This window comes from Periplaneta americana, chromosome 6, assembly GCF_040183065.1.
Source record: "Periplaneta americana isolate PAMFEO1 chromosome 6, P.americana_PAMFEO1_priV1, whole genome shotgun sequence".
Taxonomy (NCBI): domain Eukaryota; kingdom Metazoa; phylum Arthropoda; class Insecta; order Blattodea; family Blattidae; genus Periplaneta; species Periplaneta americana.
In genome coordinates this window covers 117786848-117806508 of record NC_091122.1, presented here as the reverse complement: position 1 = coordinate 117806508, position 19661 = coordinate 117786848, and the positions used below count along the sequence as shown (strand labels likewise).

At 35.1% G+C, this 19661-nt stretch overlaps 1 protein-coding gene across 6 annotated transcripts in view; it reads right to left on the bottom strand.

Moving 5' to 3' along the window:
- Window positions 1–19661, bottom strand: part of LOC138701673 (anoctamin-3) — a 91980-nt gene that overhangs the window by 38422 nt on the left and 33897 nt on the right. For 3 of the 6 annotated variants that reach the window (XM_069828810.1, XM_069828813.1, XM_069828814.1), the window contains 4 exons: window positions 18875–18916; window positions 7754–7893; window positions 3240–3339; window positions 2984–3091 (listed from right to left, as the gene is read on the bottom strand). In XM_069828810.1, coding sequence (XP_069684911.1) covers window positions 2984–3091; window positions 3240–3339; window positions 7754–7893; window positions 18875–18916 — 390 coding nt within the window. Of the gene's footprint in view, window positions 1–2983; window positions 3092–3239; window positions 3340–7753; window positions 7894–18674; window positions 18702–18874; window positions 18917–19661 lie in introns of all 6 variants that reach the window. The other 3 variants (XM_069828812.1, XM_069828815.1, XM_069828811.1) reach the window with 2 other exon arrangements.

The window sequence follows — 19661 nt, the reverse complement described above, 5'->3', positions numbered from 1 at the left end:
TACATCCCAGATCACATAATATATATAACAGATTGCTCATCCCTATGTTAAAATCGGTAGCACTTTGAAGAAAACAACCGCCAGGATCGCCACCTGTCCGCCGTAAACGAACACGAGATGACAATACAGTCGCTAATGCAATTCAAATGGGAGTTATGACGTGACTCCTTATGTAACAACTAGATGGCAGCATAGTAAATCTGACAAAAGTTGTTACCGTCAAAGCCTATAAGCCGAGCAATCTGGGTAGGCCTATATATGATCTAGGTCTATATATAGCTGGAATCATTCGATCTGACCTAGGATATCTAATATAGTAAGCTGACTTGGCAGCATCTCAAATTGTTTTCTTCGGCTACTAACGCTAAGTTTATTTTATATTTCTTTGTAATATCTACTGTTTTGATAAGCACTTCAACAGATGCGTTTTCTTTTCTGGCGAATTAGCAAGTTCACTTCTTTTTAATCTATTAGTGTGCTGGAATCAACTGAAAAGTACCCTTATTGAGAGTTCTTACAGCAGTTTCAGAGAATTATGAATTTGACAGAGTTCTCTAGAGGCTGTGAAAATTTGTAATTGTCTGTATAACAGATAACACAAGGTAACCATTTTACTAAAATACATCATAAAATACTTAGTAACTGGGTAGATATACGGGAGGGGTGGCGTACACCTCAGATCTTTTGAGGGGGGAATGTGGAGGGGCTGTTGGAGTGGAATGGTACACAGACTTGAAGGGATGGCGGGACTGGTCGTTAGGGTGTTAGCGGATAGGTCGGTTCGGCGTGGGTGCGGTCGGTGGGCTTGCAACTCATCCCAGGGGTGCACAATAGACCTCAGGTCGCGGTGCATAGGGATGTTCCCCTCCTGGCCTCACAGAGAGAGAAAAAACTGGGTAGATAAATCCCTGCGGAAATTCAGTTCGATTCCCGGTCAGTTCTAGGAATCATTCATTCATTCATAGTGTTCTGCACCATGGCAGGTCTTTCACTGCAAACCCACCATTCTCCAATCTTTCCTATTTTCTGCCTTCCTCTTAGTCTCCGTATATGATCCATATATCTTAATGTCGATTATCATCTGATATCTTCTCCTGTCCCGAACTTTTTTCACGTTCACCATTCCTTCCAGTGCATCCTTCAGTAGTTAGTTTCTTCTTAGCCAATTCCTTTTTCTCTTCCTGATCAGTTTCAGCATCATTCTTTCTTAACCCACTCCTTCCAACACAATTTCATTTCTTATTCTGTCTCTCCATTTCACATGCTCCATTTTCTCCATATCCACTTTTCAAGTGCTTATATTCGCTTCTCTTCAATTCGTCGTAATGTCAATGTTTCTGCACCGTACAATGCCACACTCCACACAAAGCACTTCGCTAGTATCTTCCTTAGTTCTTTTTTCGAGTTCCGCAGAAGATGCTCCTTTATATTAAAAGCTTCTTTTGTTATCCTTTTGACTTCCTAGCAGCAGTTCATGTTACTGCTTATAGTAAACTCGAAGTATTCGAAGCTGTCCACTTGTTCTACTGCTTCATTTCGAATTCGCACTTTTACCTTCTTTATTTTTCTTCCTGTAACCATGATCTTTGTCTTATTTGCATTTATCTTCATTCCATACTGCTCACAGCTGTCATTTAGCTCAATGAAAAATTAACAGTGACTTGTGGCGGAAAAGATCGCAGTTGGGATTTTTCTAAGGTTTCTTTCGTTTTCCTAAGTTAAAAATCAGCATCATTCATTTCTGAGCTCCATTCCATTCAATAACATTTCCCGATTTCCAGCTGACAACGCTTCTACTGTGCTAATCTTGAGACGAATTGGATTGCCTACTTCGAAGACAAAATCTAATATAACTGTACTGGCAATCAAGAGGATTTTTTTACGTAAATTAATATTCATCAGGAGTAATAAAAACTGCATTGCAACAACACATCAATAACCATACAATTTATTGTGCAATGATTGCGAGTTGGAAGCGATCAACATATTTTGTAACCAGTTAGTTACATTGACTATTACACTTTTTACTAAGTCATACTACTTTTGACCAATAAAACGGTACGAAAGGACGTATTTCAACCAATCATGGCTGTTTATCGCTACAGTTTTATCATTTTCCTAGCATTTGTTCGTTTTTATCACTTCCCTAGCATTTGTTTCTTTGTTTGCCAACATTTCAAACTGCAAATTCTTTACGGTACTATAAAACATGCCTTGCGATCATCATTTGTTTCCCGCATAGATAGTCAACTGAAAATGGCGGCTCCGTTCAAACGTTTTGGTGAAGCTAATATTAGTGAAATAGAATTTTATTAAGTCAATTAATACCTATTTTATTGTATTAGAGCATTTTATTTCTTCTAATTTTTATATACTTTCTTCTGTTTTTATCACCTCCTTATCATTTGTTTCTTTGTTTGCCAACATTTCAAATCGCAAATTCTTTACGGTAATTTACTACAAAACATGCTTTGCGATCGTCACTTGTTTACCGGATAGATAGTCAACTGAAAATGGCGACTCCGTTCAAACTCTTTGGTGAAGCTAACATTAGTGAAACATAATTTTAGTAAGTCAGTTAATATTTTATTAGAGAACTTTATTCTTCTGACCTTTATATACTTTCTTCTAATCGTGTAACAGTCAATTAAATCCCACTCGAGTTTTGATTTTCTCTAGATAAATCGAAACCTCTAGTGAGATTACTGTTGATAAATGTACTATTTGGAGGAGGGTCGCTATAACCCAACACTGCGACAGAGTAGATCTTTGTATTAGCTTTCCAGCTAGGAGTATTCCCAAACCTTACCAGCCGACTACGCTAATGTTCGCTGTGTCTTGGTTTCTCGTTCTTATATTCAGTACCTATTCTTTTTTATTATCTATTATCATTAATGCCCTTTTTGTATTTTACTTCTATTGAAAATAAATTGAACTGATATACGTATACAATATTAACACTTTTATTGTGCGTTGAACTCACCCGTCTGTCCAAGTTGGCTCCATTCGGTGCATCAACTTTGTAGCTGCCTTCATGCAGAGGGAAAGCAGCGAGATAGGCACCATTGTTAAGAAGCCTTCTTATACCCACCTGAAATCAATAGTTAAAATCCCACTGCAATCTTTATGAATAAAATACAACACAGGAATAAAATAAATTATGATAACTATTTGAGCATAACTTTATAAAAATGCATTTGAAGTATACAAAATTACAATTTGAGTAAACAAAATCTCACCTTCTCGCTATCGTCATACTTTGCCCTCATCATGATTTGCCACACCACCTGACTTCTTTGCGCTGCCGTGAAGAATGTCTCTCTATCTTTGATGATAAATCTAAGAAAGATAGTACGGTATCGTCATGAATATAGGGCCTACATATTTTAGCAATGGATTAATTCTTTCATTTTCAAGTAACCATGGGTCGGAAGTGCTTTCTTATGAATCTCAATACATTTGAAATGTTTGTACGTTAAAACGTAATTTACTATAAATAATAATTACTAAACAATCGAAATGATAGCCGTCCAAATCTTGGATTTAAAATATCGGCTTTCTAATCAATTCAAATGAACAGAAAAGGAAATGTAAATTAATGTTAAAAAAATACATAATGACATTTTTAAAAAGAATATTCTGCGACAAGATGTGGTAGCTATCAAAACGATAAACATTTATTGAAAATAAATAATATACATTGAATATTATAAAGATGAATAGAGATGGTGATTGATGATGTTCAATGAAGAATTTAAAATGGTTGATGCAATTGTCTGAAGAGTCTTTTCGGGAACCTTTAATTTTCTGAGGATCTCCAATGTAAATTTGGGAATTGTTCCTCGCGCACCAAACATAAGTCCAATGAAATTCCAATCTCGAATATTATATTTATGACTGAGATCATCACAGCATGGAAGGTAAATAGCGCGTTTCTCTTCATGTACCTGCTTTGGTTGAGCTTCATTAATTTCGAACCTTACAGTGGGGTCAAGAATGAGACCAGTTTTTTTTTTATCTTGGTCAATTATTATGATGTCAGCACGCCATGTAGATCCTTCCGTAGAAAGACATTGAACTTTCTCATATACTTCGTATTCACCATATTCCCTTAATCTGTTAGCAATTATTGAGCGGACTGTGTTATGTCTGTCAATTCGCAGTAATTCGCCCTGAGGGCAGAAACCTAGCACGTGGGGTAACGTTTCAAGCTCATTGCATCTCCTGCAATAGGTATTGCTAAGGCTTCTACCGGGGAGAGATCTAACTGCGATAACATTGGTGCCCATTTTAATGGCCTCGGTCCATTGGCCACAATATAGACCTTTCTTATTGCTAATCCTGGTGTTACCTTTTTTTTTCCAGTGAGAGTAGAATGTAATTCCTTTACCTTTCCCAGGTAATCTACTCCACTGATTATAAGAAGTGACACGAAGTTGTTTACGGATGTTACGTGAATTAATGGTTCCAATATCGTTGACATTAATTGTTAAGTGGCGAAGGCTGTCAGTAATTTCGGCTTGAAACGATTCATTTACTTCAAATTAGTCTAAATTAAAGGAGATGTTCGAATGTTCGGCCAACAAATTTGGTGCAAAGCTTTAAACGAATATGTAGAGCCCTACTTGAAAATACCAAATATTAATTCTTCTGTAATGTAAGCAACAAGACCTAATTAAACTTAATTTTGAAACAACTCTAGAATACAGATGCGAGAAAGCAGCTAAAAACCGTGCCGCAACATTGCGAGAAATCAAGGCCAACTGTACAGAGAAGCTTGTGAAGTAATCATTCCAGAGAAAAAAACCAGAATACTTAAATAATTATTTTTACTGATCTTCAATTGTTTCTCCTCTCCTTTAGTTCAAGACTCGACACGACACGGTCACTAATGTTGGAACAGTTTGCTTGCATCCTGTATTCTAGAGTTTAACGCTTAATTTTAATTTAACGTACTGTGGTCTAATAATTCTATAGTACTTAAAATTTCTAAATGGATCCAATTCTCTGCAATGATAGACTACTTCCATAGGCGGAGAGAGAACCGTCTCCTAGGATGGGGGGGAAGGAAAACCATAGAATCACCATATAACGGGATTATGGGAGACATCATTTACCTCCTCCCCTTCGTTATAGCTTGACCGTGGTACAGTATATCGGAATATGATCATTTAATAAAGATATTTTCGGGGGCACGTTTCTTACAATGTTACATCCATATCCGCGATGTTTCGGGCCGAGTTGTATAGGGCTTGAACTGTAGTCTACTACATATTATTCGTATAATAGGGTATAACTCTAGATTATATATGTAACCAGAAACAAGAAGGACCTCACTAGTTCTGGAGATGACTAACACTGCAGTCGAAACTATCAACTAAGGTAATTTGCCAATTTAGTTACAATTTAACAATATAAAGTTGTTTTTATAACTAATTCTTAAAGTAGTATGAAATGTTAAAAGTGTGTAATCAAGATGTATATTAATGTACAAGTATTTAAAATGGAATTACTGTTTCATCTTAATGATCCGTTGCTAAGCAAGTGACTACAGCATAGTGTGATGTACCGGTAACTCATTGCTGTTGCTAAACAACTAACGTCAGAATAGTTTGACTTAACTTATTGTCTTTGCTAAGCAACTGACGCCAAATGTTGAAATTTTCATAACATTTTATTCATTTGACACAAGAGCATAAATGTTTCACAATGATCCCTTGCTAAGCAACTGATGTCAGATGTTGACATTTTCGTAACATTTTATTCATTTGACACTCGAGCATAAACGTTTCACGCTGATCCATTGCTAAGCAACTGATGTCAGATGTTGACATTTTCGTAACATTTTATTCATTTGACACTCGAGCATAAACGTTTCACGCTGATTCATTACTAAGCAACTGATATCAGATGTTGACATTTTCGTACTAAGCAACTGATGTCAGATGTTGACATTTTCGTACTAAGCAACTGATGTCAGATGTTGACATTTTTGTAACATTTTATCCATTTGACACTCAAGCATAAACTTTTCACGCTGATCCATTACTAAACAACTGATGTCAGATGTTGAAATGTTTATAACATTTTATTTATTTGGCACTCAAGCATAAACGTTTCACGCTGATCCACTGCTAAGCAACTGATGTCAGATGTTGAAATTTTTGTAACATTTTATTTATTTGGCACTCGAGCATAAACGTTTCACGCTGATCCATTGCTAAGCAACTGATATCAGATCTTGACATTTTCGTAACATTTTATCCATTTGACACTCGATCATAAACGTTTCACGCTGATCCATTGCTAACCAACTGATGTCAGATGTTGACATTTTCGTAACATTTTATCCTTTTGACACTCGATCATAAACGTTTCACGCTGATTCATTGCTAAGCAACTGATGTCAGATGTTGACATTTTCGTAACATTTTATCCATTTGACACTCGATCATAAACGTTTCACGCTGATTCATTGCTAAGCAACTGATGTCAGATGTTGACATTTTCGTTACATTTTATTCATTTGACACCCGAGCATAAACGTTTCACACTGAAAACTCTATCATAGAATCAGTTCACGAGCAATTCGAATTCATGCTCGAACTCAGCTCATAGCACGAGTCCTTTCTACTACTTCTAGATTGTACCACTGGCGCAAAATTGTTAAGCAAGTTGCAAAATGAAATCTCTAGTGCTGTGTACTAGCAGAACCGATATATGGACAGATGAAATCAAAGGCAGTACAAAGAACAGAAATTTAAGGGATGGTACCGAATTTGATAGAGATTGAGAGTAACGTCTTTATTCTTTGATTATACTATTACGTTCCATGCTGGCTTGCAGATCCGGAGGTCCCGGGTTCGATTCCTGTGCTCAGCTCCCGGTGAATTTTTCTTGAAGAAGAAAAATTACCTGGGTGTCTAGAGTCTGGAAATTTGTATGAATGTGAGTGTGATTGTGAGTGTGCCGGGTTAATATTAATTAACCAATCATCAAAAGATAAAATACATCAGGACTGTCGCTGGGCAGTAACCTGAACACACGTTTCAGCGTCACATTTTTGACAAGTAACTCGATCTGTTAGCACAACCATAAAGCATGTAATAGATGCTACAGAGTTACCAACAACGGAAAACTATTCCGTTCAAAAAGTTTCCGGAATAATTTTTTTTCGCCGAAATTAATAATGCTATGTGGTATATTTCTATTTCTGGTGTTGGTATCATTCATAACGTCACTTCCTTATAAGTATCATAATCATAGTCATTGTTGTTGTGTGGCAACTGGCTGTCGTTGTTTGTGTGATGAAGGCCACAGACGACCAGCGCTCCGGTCGACCTTCAGGAAAACGTTTTTTTTTCATTGCTCCTTCAACAGAAGCATTCTTAATGTCTCTGAAGGAGATATGTGCAAAAGAACACAACATTTGATATTTGAGCGTTGCTCTGTATCCCACATTCTGAAATGCGACGAACGAATATCACACAAACAACAACAGCCAGTTGCCACACAACAACAACGACTATGATCATGAAACTTATATGGAAGTGACGTCATGAATGATGCCAAAACCAGAAACAGAAATATACTACATAACATTCATTTCGGTGAAAATAAATATATTCGGAAACTTTTTGAAGTGAGCATGTATTATAAAACTGATTAAGCAGTTTGTTCTGCTTATTAGATGCTTGTCAGAAACATTAGGTTTACTTTCATCGATCAAACCATAGCTTATCAATCCACTTACTGCTCTTCCTTATCCTGTCGATATGTTGCGGTGTAGAATGATGGCTCCTTTGCAATGCGGGAATGGTCATACTCGAAGATTTTCATGAACTTATAGGGTAGTATGGAGTTTTTCTTACTTTCTGTATCTTCTTCCACTTCCTATAAATACATATTAGACTGTTATTTTACATATGAGAAGTACTCGTTCAAACGTTTGAAAATTATATCAATGGTAGAACTTCCCTGGATTTGTGGGAAAGTGAAGAATATGTTGCATAATGTATATTATATAAGCCCCCAAAATTTCACTTTTTTTCTGTATATTTACGATGTAAAAATATCTGCAAATGGAGTTGTATGTATTGTCAATATTTCCTGTTCTGCAGCTAAATTTTATTTCATCATTTTCATAACGTGAATAAATTATTCTTATTAACTATAAACAGAGGCAGCTTTGCCATTGTGAGGCAGGCAAAATAGTCGCGTAAGGATTCACGCAAGTTTGGTTAACTGCCTCCTGACAGTCAAAGCCTTGCTCAAATTATATTATACAAATAATATTTCTAGTATCGTTACATCAGAGAGCAATTTTGTATACAGCTATGCAAACTTCTCAGTACTGAAAATACTTGAGACAAATGAAAATTTATTGTTAAAAAATAAGCATTTTCAGAAATATACGTAATTTTTTTTACAATACTTGATTTCCAGGGGCTGTTCATCATTAAAGGCTTGCGTGGCTCATATCCACTTTTTTTTTACATTGAAAGAGGGCTGATTTTAAAATATATTTTTCAGTTGGCATATTAATGTATTCAGGGAAATCACATTTATATTTGCAAATCATTATTCTTCATGAGCCGAATAATCACATCACTGCAAACAAAGTAAACGTACTAGTAGCATAGTGTATGGAAGTTTGAAATTCGACTGGGACTATTTTGAATCGTTCCTCGCAGTGTTGGGACATTAAAAAGTCAATTGATCTGCTATCTGGGACCTTTGTTAATATCTTTTTATGATCAATGATTTGCCATTTAATATTGATATCGAAACTGTTTTACTTGGAGATGATACCACACTTTATGTTACTGATAGGAATGTGAATGAATTGAAAGTAACAATCACTCAATCCTTTGTTATAGCTGCTTCTTGGTTTTTGGCTAATGGTCTTTGCCTTAATGACAACAAGACTCAGAGTATTTTATTTTCGTTGCGTAGAGAGGTATGTGATAATACCATTCAACAGGTTAAACTCTTGGGTGTTGTGCTTGACTCTAAGTTGATATGGGAAGGTCACATTAATTGAAGAGTAATCTATTTACTAAAGAGACTTAGATACTTTGTACCTAAAGAATTTCTTAAAACCTCATATTTTGCTTTTTTTAATAGTATTATTACTTATGGTATTCATTTGTGGGGAAATTGTCAGAAAATTGATAAAGTTACTTCTTTTGCAAAAAAAAAAAAAAAAAGCAATATGCATTTTGACTGATTCTGATTTTGATGCTCACTGCAGACCTTTGTTTATTGCTGAAAGAATTTTAACTGTTGTGAATTTGTATATTTTCCGTTGTTTGATTAAAATTAAGTCAAATTTAAACAGTTATTATCCACATAGTGAGATTCATCATTATGGTACAAGACATAATTACCACCTTGTGACCCCTAGGGTTAGATTAGCCAAGTCTAAACAATGGTTTACATCAATTGCATTGCCTATGTTTAATAAACTTGCTTACAGTGCACATATTGTTAATTTTAATAGATTTAGGTGTGGTATTTGTGACTGGCTAATCAAAAATCCTTTTTGTGATATAAATGAATTTATGGAAACTAGTGTTGATATAAAATTTTAGTTTGTCTGTGATACTGTGTGACTGTTTTTATCAATAAATCGATATAAAAGAAAGAAGGGGAGATTCTAGTACAGAACAAAATATCATTATCGGGGCTGAAAATGCAAGTCTGCAATAAAAGAATAAGATTGCAACAACAGGAACGACGTTGATTTTATGACAAGTAGGTCTATATTCTTCCAATATCACAAGTTATACTTGTTCAATAAATGCAAGGGAGATATTACAGAATTCATTCAAGCTTTTCAAAAATATTAATAATTGCTTTTACTGCTGAAACTGACCAGGAAAAAAAAAAGGAATTGCTTAGGTCACTGTCTGAGAAGAACAAACTGCCTACTAAAGGATGCACTGGAAGGAATGATGAACGGGAGAAGTGTTCGGGACGGAAGAAGATATCAAATAATAGACGACATTAAGATATAGGGATCATATGCGGAGACTAAAAGAAAAGGCAGAAAATAGGAAAGACTGGAGAATGCTGGGTTTGCAGAGAAAGACCTGCCATTGGGCAGAACACTATGAATGAAAGAATTAAGAGATTCAGCTTCAGATTTATTTACGTTATTGAAGAAGTATTTAATTAGATGTACCGGTACAAAAGTTTATATATATATATATATTTTTTTTTTTTATAAAATGTTGCAAGTAATATCAGTTCAGTTCACGTAAGTCTGGTTTGTAGTAGTATAAATAGGGCGGATGTACTTCGAAAATTAAATTTTTCACATTTAAAATTCTGTTTTACACATTGAGTTTAGATGTTACGTTTGGAAATAAAACCATTTAGCACACAAGAACTAGATTTCTATCTTCGTTAGACTTGCAAGACTCAAAACAAAGTGTTCTCGATATCTTGATTTGATAAGATGTAATTAACTGTAAAAGGAATCAAATTAATGTTTCATGAGCAATCTGTTTAGTGGAGATACCAATCGTGCTGTGACGATCATAACTGACAGCAGTGTGATCTAAAAGAAACAGTAGGTAGCAGTTGTAGCATAGCAGTAGCAGCAGCAGCCGTAGGCCCATTAGCATTAGCAGCAGCCATATTAGTTTCAGTATTAGCAGGTATAAGAATAGCAGTGATCGCAATAGCTGCATTAGCAGCAGTAGTACTAGTACCTAGCAGTAATAGTTAGCAGCAGTAGCAGTGAAGTAGAACATTGGTAGGCCTACCGTAGGCCTACAGTAAATTAATATCAGTATATTATTCACATTAAGCATGTCGGTCACATTTGAGCCACGATTTATTACGTTTCATCTCTAATAAAGAAGACTGATGATAAGCTATTACAATTTGGCACTCTAATAATAATTTGTTATACTGTGATATAAAGAGAAAATAATTGTTCGAGGAACTCAGAATATCTATGTCTTTCTGGGACTGTAGGTACCTGCACATTCAGGTATTTGCGAATTGCTAAAGCATGTGATAGTCAATATTTTTGTAGTGTATTATAACGTGTGTTTGATGATTAAATGTATTAACAATGTCCACTAGAGCAGCTTCAACCGATTTTTTTTCAAAACTTACCACTAATTAAATAATTAATGATAAAAAGTTGCTTACGATCCACGGTATTTCAAGGGAGAATTTTGTCACAGACGATTGTCTGAATTGAATATCACTTGACTCCATAATTATTTCTCTGTTTTGAACGAGTTTAGTAGTATCATTAATTGCAGGAAATTAGATAAAAGGTGACTGTATAACCTGTCCAATATTTTGTTATTAGTACTCAAGGACTTAATGTACATCTTAGCGATTCAGAAGCTTCAGAACCACCTCTGTTTATAACAATCAGTGAAATCTAATTGAAATTAATACACTTAGAGCAACAATTATAATAAATAACCAAGTACTGTATATTAATTTATCTGTATTTATTTCTTATAAGCAGGGACAAGTAGTTATGGAGATCGCGAAAATCACGACATAATAGATACACAATAAATTTTTTGCTAATCTTTACGAATTAAGTGATTCTGATTAATAATATGCGGATAAAACAATCGTGACAAATCGCGAAATAGAGTTCTAATAGCGAAATGTGAACATATTCGCGAATTTTTACTATTGCATCGTGTTATAGCGAATTTAATATTCTTAGTTTTTTCGGATTTTTTTTTTCACTTGGATTTGTTATAATATATCCAAATAGGCTACATTACATGGTATTCCAGATTTCTGATTACGTTGGTGAACTCAAAAGACGGAGAATTCAACATTTAGGCTAACTAATAATTTGAAAGTGTTAATTTGAGAGCCGCAAGTTTTTTTTTTCATTTTTAATGAATGTCTGTTAAATACAATCTCAATCCAACAAATATTGTCTATTGGCCATACCGCACCTTTACCAGAATCCAACGAACCTTCAATGTTAATTATTTGGAAAGTAATATTCATACTGAGTTAATACTCCAATTCCAAAATAATTTATTTTTCAAAATGTCCATTAATCTTCGCCAAGAGTACAAATCAATCTCCAACAATCTCCGCCGACACCAATATTAAAAAACACAAATGATAAAATTAAGAACACAAATGATAAAATTAATCTCCATAAATACCTGCCTCTGCTTATAAATAAGGGCTGTCTATAATTGATAAATATCAGTGTTTTGGTTTATCAAATGAATAGAGAGCAACAAAAAATGTATACACACTATCTCAGACGTTACATAATATGTACTCTTTCAAAGCTGAACTGAATTGCGGTGGGAATATGTAGTGTGATATTCTATCAGAGGAAGCGCATTGTTAGCCGAACTCCTAGAGCGTCGGCTTTCCACACTGGTAACCCGGGTTCGAATTCCGGCAGGCCCAACCAGAAATTGTGATGGGCAAAGACAGTGATAGGTTTTCACTGGATATTTCTGTTTCCTCTACCGGCATTACATTATTGCTCCATTAAGCATCATCATCATCATTCGGTGTTACGTAGTTCGCCTTCTATGGTACACAAATGGCAATGTCTTCATGGCGGCTGAAAGAACTACAAGCTTAGGGTCTACTGACTTTGTGTACCTCGACATGCTTCGCACATGCATTTTACTTGCCATATGTATAGGCCTACTCGTCCTACTCTATGGAAATGAGGGATTTTATTTTCAGCAAGATGGCACACTTTGACACTACCACCGAAACGTGAGGACTTACCTCAACAGATCATGGTAGGAAGAAGAGGTGCTGTTGAATGCCCTCCACGCTCACTTAATTTAACTTCTCTCGACGTTTACTTTCGAGGGGGGTCCTGAAGGATGTGATTTATCGAAGAAAACCAGCTACACTGGCGGAAGTACTTGAAGAAATTGAAATGGCACATGCAATCACCACAGTGTAGTCTACACATTGGTCAACGTTGCTCGTGGAGTAGTTCACTGAATCCAGAAGTGTCTGGATGCTAATGGGGAGCACTTGATGTGATAGGGTTCGCATTTTTGTCAAGCTGAATTTATCGAGGAATATAGCCTTGTACGGAGGGAATTCAAATGTTTGGCGCTCACTGCATAAGAAGCGGTACAGTAGGCCTACGGTGAATGTAAAATATAATGGAGCATATCATGACAACACTGCAACTTAATTTTAATGGTTCGCACTATCTAAACGTTTTGAACAAATGTGTTTGCCACGCCATTGATTACAATTGAATTTGAAAATTAATAATCTGATAACAAATATACAGCAGAATTTTTATAGACCTTATTTACTTACTGGCTTTTAAGGAACCCGGAGGTTCATTGCCGCCCTCACATAAGCCCGCCATCGGTCCTTATCGTGAGCGAGATTAATCCAGTCCCTACCATCATATCCCACCTCCCTCAAATCCATTTTTATATTTTCCTCCCATCTACGCTCGGCCTCCCCAAAGGTCTTTTTCCCTCTGGCCTCCCAACTAACATTCTATATGCATTTCTGGATTCGCCCATATATGCTGCATGCCCTGCCCATCTCAAACGTCTGTATTTAATATTCATAATTATGTCAGATGAAGAATATAGTGCGTGCAGTTCAAAGTTGTGTAACTTTCTCTATGCTCCTGTAACTTCATCCCTCTTAGCCCCAAATGTTTTCCTAAGCACCTTATTCTCGAACACTCTTAACCTCTGTTCCTCTCTCAAAGTGAGTACCCAAGTTTCGCAACCTATAATATAACTGTTTTATATATTCTAACTTTCATTTTTTTTAGAGCAGACTGGATGACAAAAGCTTCTCAACCGAATAATAACAGGCATTTCCCATATTTATTCTGCATTTAAGTTTTTCTCCGAGTATCATTTATATTTGTTACTGTTGCACCAAGATATTTGAACTTCTCTATCTTTCCAAAGGATAAATTTCCAATTTCTTTTTATTTCCATTTCGTACAATATTCTGGTCACGAGACATAACCATGCACTTTGTCTTTTCGGGATTTACTTGCTTCTAGTAAAATTCCCATGTTTTCCCTAATTGTTTGTGGATTTTCTCATAATAATAATAATAATAATAATAATAATAATAATAATAATAATAATAATAATAATAATAATAATAATGAGCGACCAGCAAACAATATACAAACAATAATTTACTGTTATTTGTTGAAATAACTACTATTAAATGACAAAAAATATACATTCTAAGAACATATTACCATTTCTTACACAAAAATAATCATTTTCAAATTCCGAAATAAACAATTGTAATGTAGATATTGGTGGCGGCATTTGTTTCCTGGTGCGCCTCATCTATGACTGAACGGGATTACAATGAACTCATCGACATACAAACATACTCGTACGTAACAACGTACGCTTCTACATAACACAAGTCAGAACTCATAGAGGTCTTGTAACCTGCTTGTGCTTCTGACTGACGGTATTAATGTACCATCGGATCTGTGCTTCCGTAAGATATGCGAACTCAGCTCTAATTCCTTCTCAGCCTCGGTAATTCATTTTTCTCCCTGCAGTCCTATCTCTCTCTTTTCTACCTCTCTCCCTTTCTGTCCCCCACTACTCACAATTTTGGCCTTCTTGCAGGTCCGTTTACAATATTTGCACTTGCAGTCCAGTGTTGTCAACTCAACATGAATACTGTAGCACGGAGTGGCAAAAGAAATATTATTAAGCAAGTACGTAATAGCATTTTGCGATGAAGAGAAAAAAACAGGTCAATATCTGTTTCCTATAAATCAGGCAACGAAAAGAGCAACTGATATCACAGGTGAGGCTTATTTTATTTCAATTGATTATGTATTAAAATTACTTACTTAACTAATACTAATAATACAACATTTTATGTAATTAGTATAGACAGGTCAGAACTCCTAATAAAGAAAATCAGGAGAGAGGGAGTCTGTGCAGGAGATGAAAAGCTAGAATAACCAGAGAAGAACAGACCAATTGAACTTTTAATTATTGTAGATGATATGAACCGATGTATTTTAAGAAGAAAGATATAAGAATTTTATACCGTTCAGAAAGAAGTTTCAACATTGAAGAAATTACTGAAGCTTGCGAGAGAAGTAATAATTTCCAAGGTTGGAGAGAAAAACTACGGAAAGTGATTCGAGACATGGGATTTAGGTTTAAAAAATGTAGAAATACAAGATGTATTTTGATTGAAAGAAATAATATTATAGCATGGAGGACCAGTTATTTATGACACCGTTTGACGGAAGTTTGGCAACATCCCTATTCGGCAAGGTTCGTGGCCTGCTGTTTAACGTGGTGGGAGGAAAGCGGGTGAAATGGAGTGAATACAGGCGTTAACTTTTCCAAGAACGACGACAGCGCTGAAGGGGCACAGATCCAATGGTCCGACAATACCAGGAGAAACTGCTCCATCCAATATAGCTGTGACACTTATGCGAAGCCTAGTGATATTAGTTAAGCATGTCTCACAACCATCCCTTGATGCTTCTATCAATTTAGTAATAAAGTTTTTATGCAGATATTTTGCACCTTAAAGTGTGTATACATTTTTTGGGTCTCTTTGTAAGTGTTTGTATCTTATATATTACTGACATGCATTACTAATATAACCGAAATGTGATAATGTGTGCAATAAGGTACTACGTTAATTTGTAATGTTTGAACATTTATATCATGTTCTGAATTTGTCGTGTTGTGTAAAACTATATGGTGCATTTTGTAATAATTGTCATCGACATGAGGATGTGTTGAAATGCATTCTAGAAAATTGTTAAACAACAACAATGCACAGTACTCTACTATAAATTACCAGAAATCTCACTAATATTACTGACCTGTAAACGCATACAAAATCAAAATCAGTGTACTAGGTATAAGTAACAGCTACGTCATTATATTAAACTATGTTAATTATAAATCTACTTTATTTTTATTTTCTACACAACTAGGCCTCCTACTTTAAATAAATTAATGTGCAAGTACATTTGTGCGTATGTGTGTTGATATTTTAAAGCAAGCTTAAGTGACTAGCAATAAAGGCATGTAGCAATGTGACAAGTAAATTGCAACCAATTCATACTTGGATTGTCTTAATATAAAACTTAAATTCCTTTTTTAGCGCAATAAAAGCAATTTTAATAAATAATGTGCTACTGGTAAGGCAGTTGTGGAGTCTGGGGGTTAAAACGTCTCGACCCTCAAATTTAGAAAGTGGAATAGTGAAATATTTCAATATGATGCCTATACAATACCGGAAGTATATACATCATTTTAAATCGTGGTATTGTCATTAATAGTTCATTGAAAATAAAAAAAAATAATTTTTTCGCCTTCAAAAACCTCTCCCCTTAAATAATCCTACGCATGTCTCTGCTCCTAGTTTAACTTCTCACTGTAGAATTTGGAAAGAAAGTCAAAGATCTATTGTCGACTGACTAGAACACCACAGAACTTCACCAGGAACTAGATTTGTGGTGTTCCACCCAGGTGGCAGCAACACACTTCTCTGGAATCGTGGGATACCGTATTTCATTGTCTCTAAATTCTCTAGTAATAAAATTAACTAGCAGTTCTGTGCCTATTTTTTCATAGTTCACTATTAATTAATCCTCCGGCTGGCGCGGTGGCGCACGGTGTGCGCCATGCTGTGATTTTCCGGTCGTGTGTGGAGGGGATAAGTTCCTATTTCTTCTGCGCGCGCTTATTCCTACATTCGAATGTTCGCTTTGTATTAAAACATGATAATAATAATAATAATAATAATAATAATAATAATAATAATAATAATAATAATAATAATAAAGTGTATAAGAACGCTCTTAAAAATATTCAGTTAACATAATAGAAAAGGCCGTTTTATAACGAAAAATTGTGTGGCGCATAGTGTGCTCCGCGCGCCTTGTCGTGTTACCAGAAAAGACGCTCCCGCCAAAAGGTTAAAATATCTTCTTTTTATATAATGCCGAGAGAAATGGATAGAGCATTTGTTGAGGATAGAAAATAGCAGATTACCAAAAAGAATTTACTAACGGAACAACTAAAAATTAGCATAGGCCTATACAGGGCATGGTAAGATCTGCCAAGCCTGACTAGATAGACACATGTGCATATTTCTGTGATGTTCGGGTAAAGGGGTATAAGTCATTTTTTGTCCAGGTGGAATTTTGTTCCCCAGATGAGTACACAAGTTAAATTATACAAGTGGGTGTGCAAAAATCAAAGAATACTAACAGTTGATGTGTTTTATTTGTGTAGGAAATTATTTGCAATCAGGGTTCAAAGTTTGATTTTCATTTATCTCCGAACTCATTTTTATGACTTATCTCCCTTTACCCAAACACCACAGATTTCTTTGAAAATTATATGTAGGCCTATGAACATTTTTCAACTGAACCTATATATACGTTTTCATAGTTTTCTTTGCAGAAACACAACATAATCCGAGAAATTAAGAAAGAATAAAAATATTTTTGAGTACCGTACGTAAGTAAAGGCTGTGATAAAAGTTATTATTAAATATAAAAACTGTTAAATTATAACTAAACATCTATCCTAATAATAATAAATCTGTAAGCGAAATTTTTTTGGTAATTTTCGATTTTCCAAAAATAATTGGTGTTAACATGTATAATTAATCATCCTGAAACCGAAAATAGCTTTTTTGAAATTTTTGTTTGTATGTCTGTCTGTCTGTCTATCTGTCTGGATGTTTGTTACCTTTTCACGCCATAATGGCTGAACAGATTTCGATGCAAATTGGAATATAAATTAAGTTCGTTGTAACTTAGATTTTAGGCTATATGGCATTCAAAATACTTTATTTAAAAGGGGGGTTATAAGGGGGCCTGAATTAAATAAACCGAAATATCTCGCTTATTATTGATTTTTTGTGAAAAATGTTACATAACAAACGTTTCTTTAAAAATGATTTTCGATAAGTTTTATCCCAGGCAAAATTTTGATGGGACTGATATTTAAGGATATGCAAGAGTTTTAAAATAACAATACAACACATTTCCACCGCCGCTTCAGATTATAGTGTCGTTGTTCAAAAACGGCCTGCTGATATACCCACACATTCTAAACACGCGACATGACCACAGATGTTAAGGCGTGAATAAAATAAACTCAACAAAAAAAAAATGCACAGTAAGGTTAACATAAAAATGATCTTCGTACACAATCAACTCTATTAATTTTTAGTGATTTATTAAAGGATGCATTCAAGACTAATTTAGAAAAATGTTAAACGAATTATCTTTGCACCAAATGAGTGGTCTCTGAACCAAAATGATAGCATTTTATTTATTTAAAAATAATTTAAATTAAGTAGCATATTAAACGATTTATTCTTCTATCAAACACGAATGTTCCCTGGACCCAATGTTCTATTTTAATTATGTAATTACTTTATATTTATTTCTAATAAGTACAGCAGAGCGCACAGGTACAGCTAGTAATTAAATAAAACTTAATATACTGATAATGAAACGCCAGCTAAATGTAATGCTTCATATTTTCTGACCTGTTCAAATTAAATCATAGCACAAACATCAGCTCAATAAAGGTTGGTATAGTTGCTGTGATTGAGCGCCCTCTACTGACACAGCATGCAAACATGCCACGAAAGCATCATGCAGGCATGGTAATCGCACTTACCCAGGCTTTACCCAGGCTTACGAATCTCTTGTTTTAGCGTGGCAGTAGAAAGAGAAAAACAAATAATAGAAGAACAATCATTATGAGCACTCACAGGCATATGTACAAAGCTTAAAGTACCAGAAAAAAATATATATTGTTATAGAGCAAGCATCACCCGGTGAATCAATAAACTTAAAACTTAGGCGACTATACAGCACCTTGAATACAGGTCTTGGTCCATCAGCGGTCCTGACAAAACACTGTTCATGGAAATAATATACAGAGGAGTTAGAGCCTGGAAGGAATACTTAAATACGAACAGCTTCTTATGTACATTCATTTGACAATGAGTATTTTACATAAATCATATTATATTTTCATATAAAAATAAGATGTCACCTTCACCTCTCGAAGCTCCAACATCGAAAGAAGAATTTTAACTGAAATATAGGAATAAAACAAATATACAGTTTTATCATCTACACCAGCGGTCATCAGAACACTGCACTCTCGGGCTAGCGTCTCTTACCCGCGGACAAGACATAGCCCTAGCGTGCAATCGTCGCTGCTGGCGGGTATGCTGTCTCTCTATCCCTTGTGCACGACGGAGCAGATTTCTTACCCTCCATGCGCTCTACCCATTTCAGCGAGTGCTGACGACCACTGATCTACACCATGGTTTCCCAATAATACATGTATCTCTGAACACACCGGTATTTAAAATGATTATGTGTTACAGCCTTAAAAGTTAAAAAGTCATTATTTTCTATGTTAGATACCTACTAGACTATGTACACTATTTCATATCTCGTTCTTATGTAGATCTATCTGTAAATGTATTCTTTTTAATGAAGTTTTAGTTATCTAAAATTTAAAATCTCAATTAAAATAAAAGTGTGAGGTAAAATTAATAGTAGAGGCAAGAAAAACGTTTGAGGACTTCTATCTCAAATGGAAATTAAATTATTTTTCGGAGTATTGAACGGTACCTAGAGAAGAATAAAG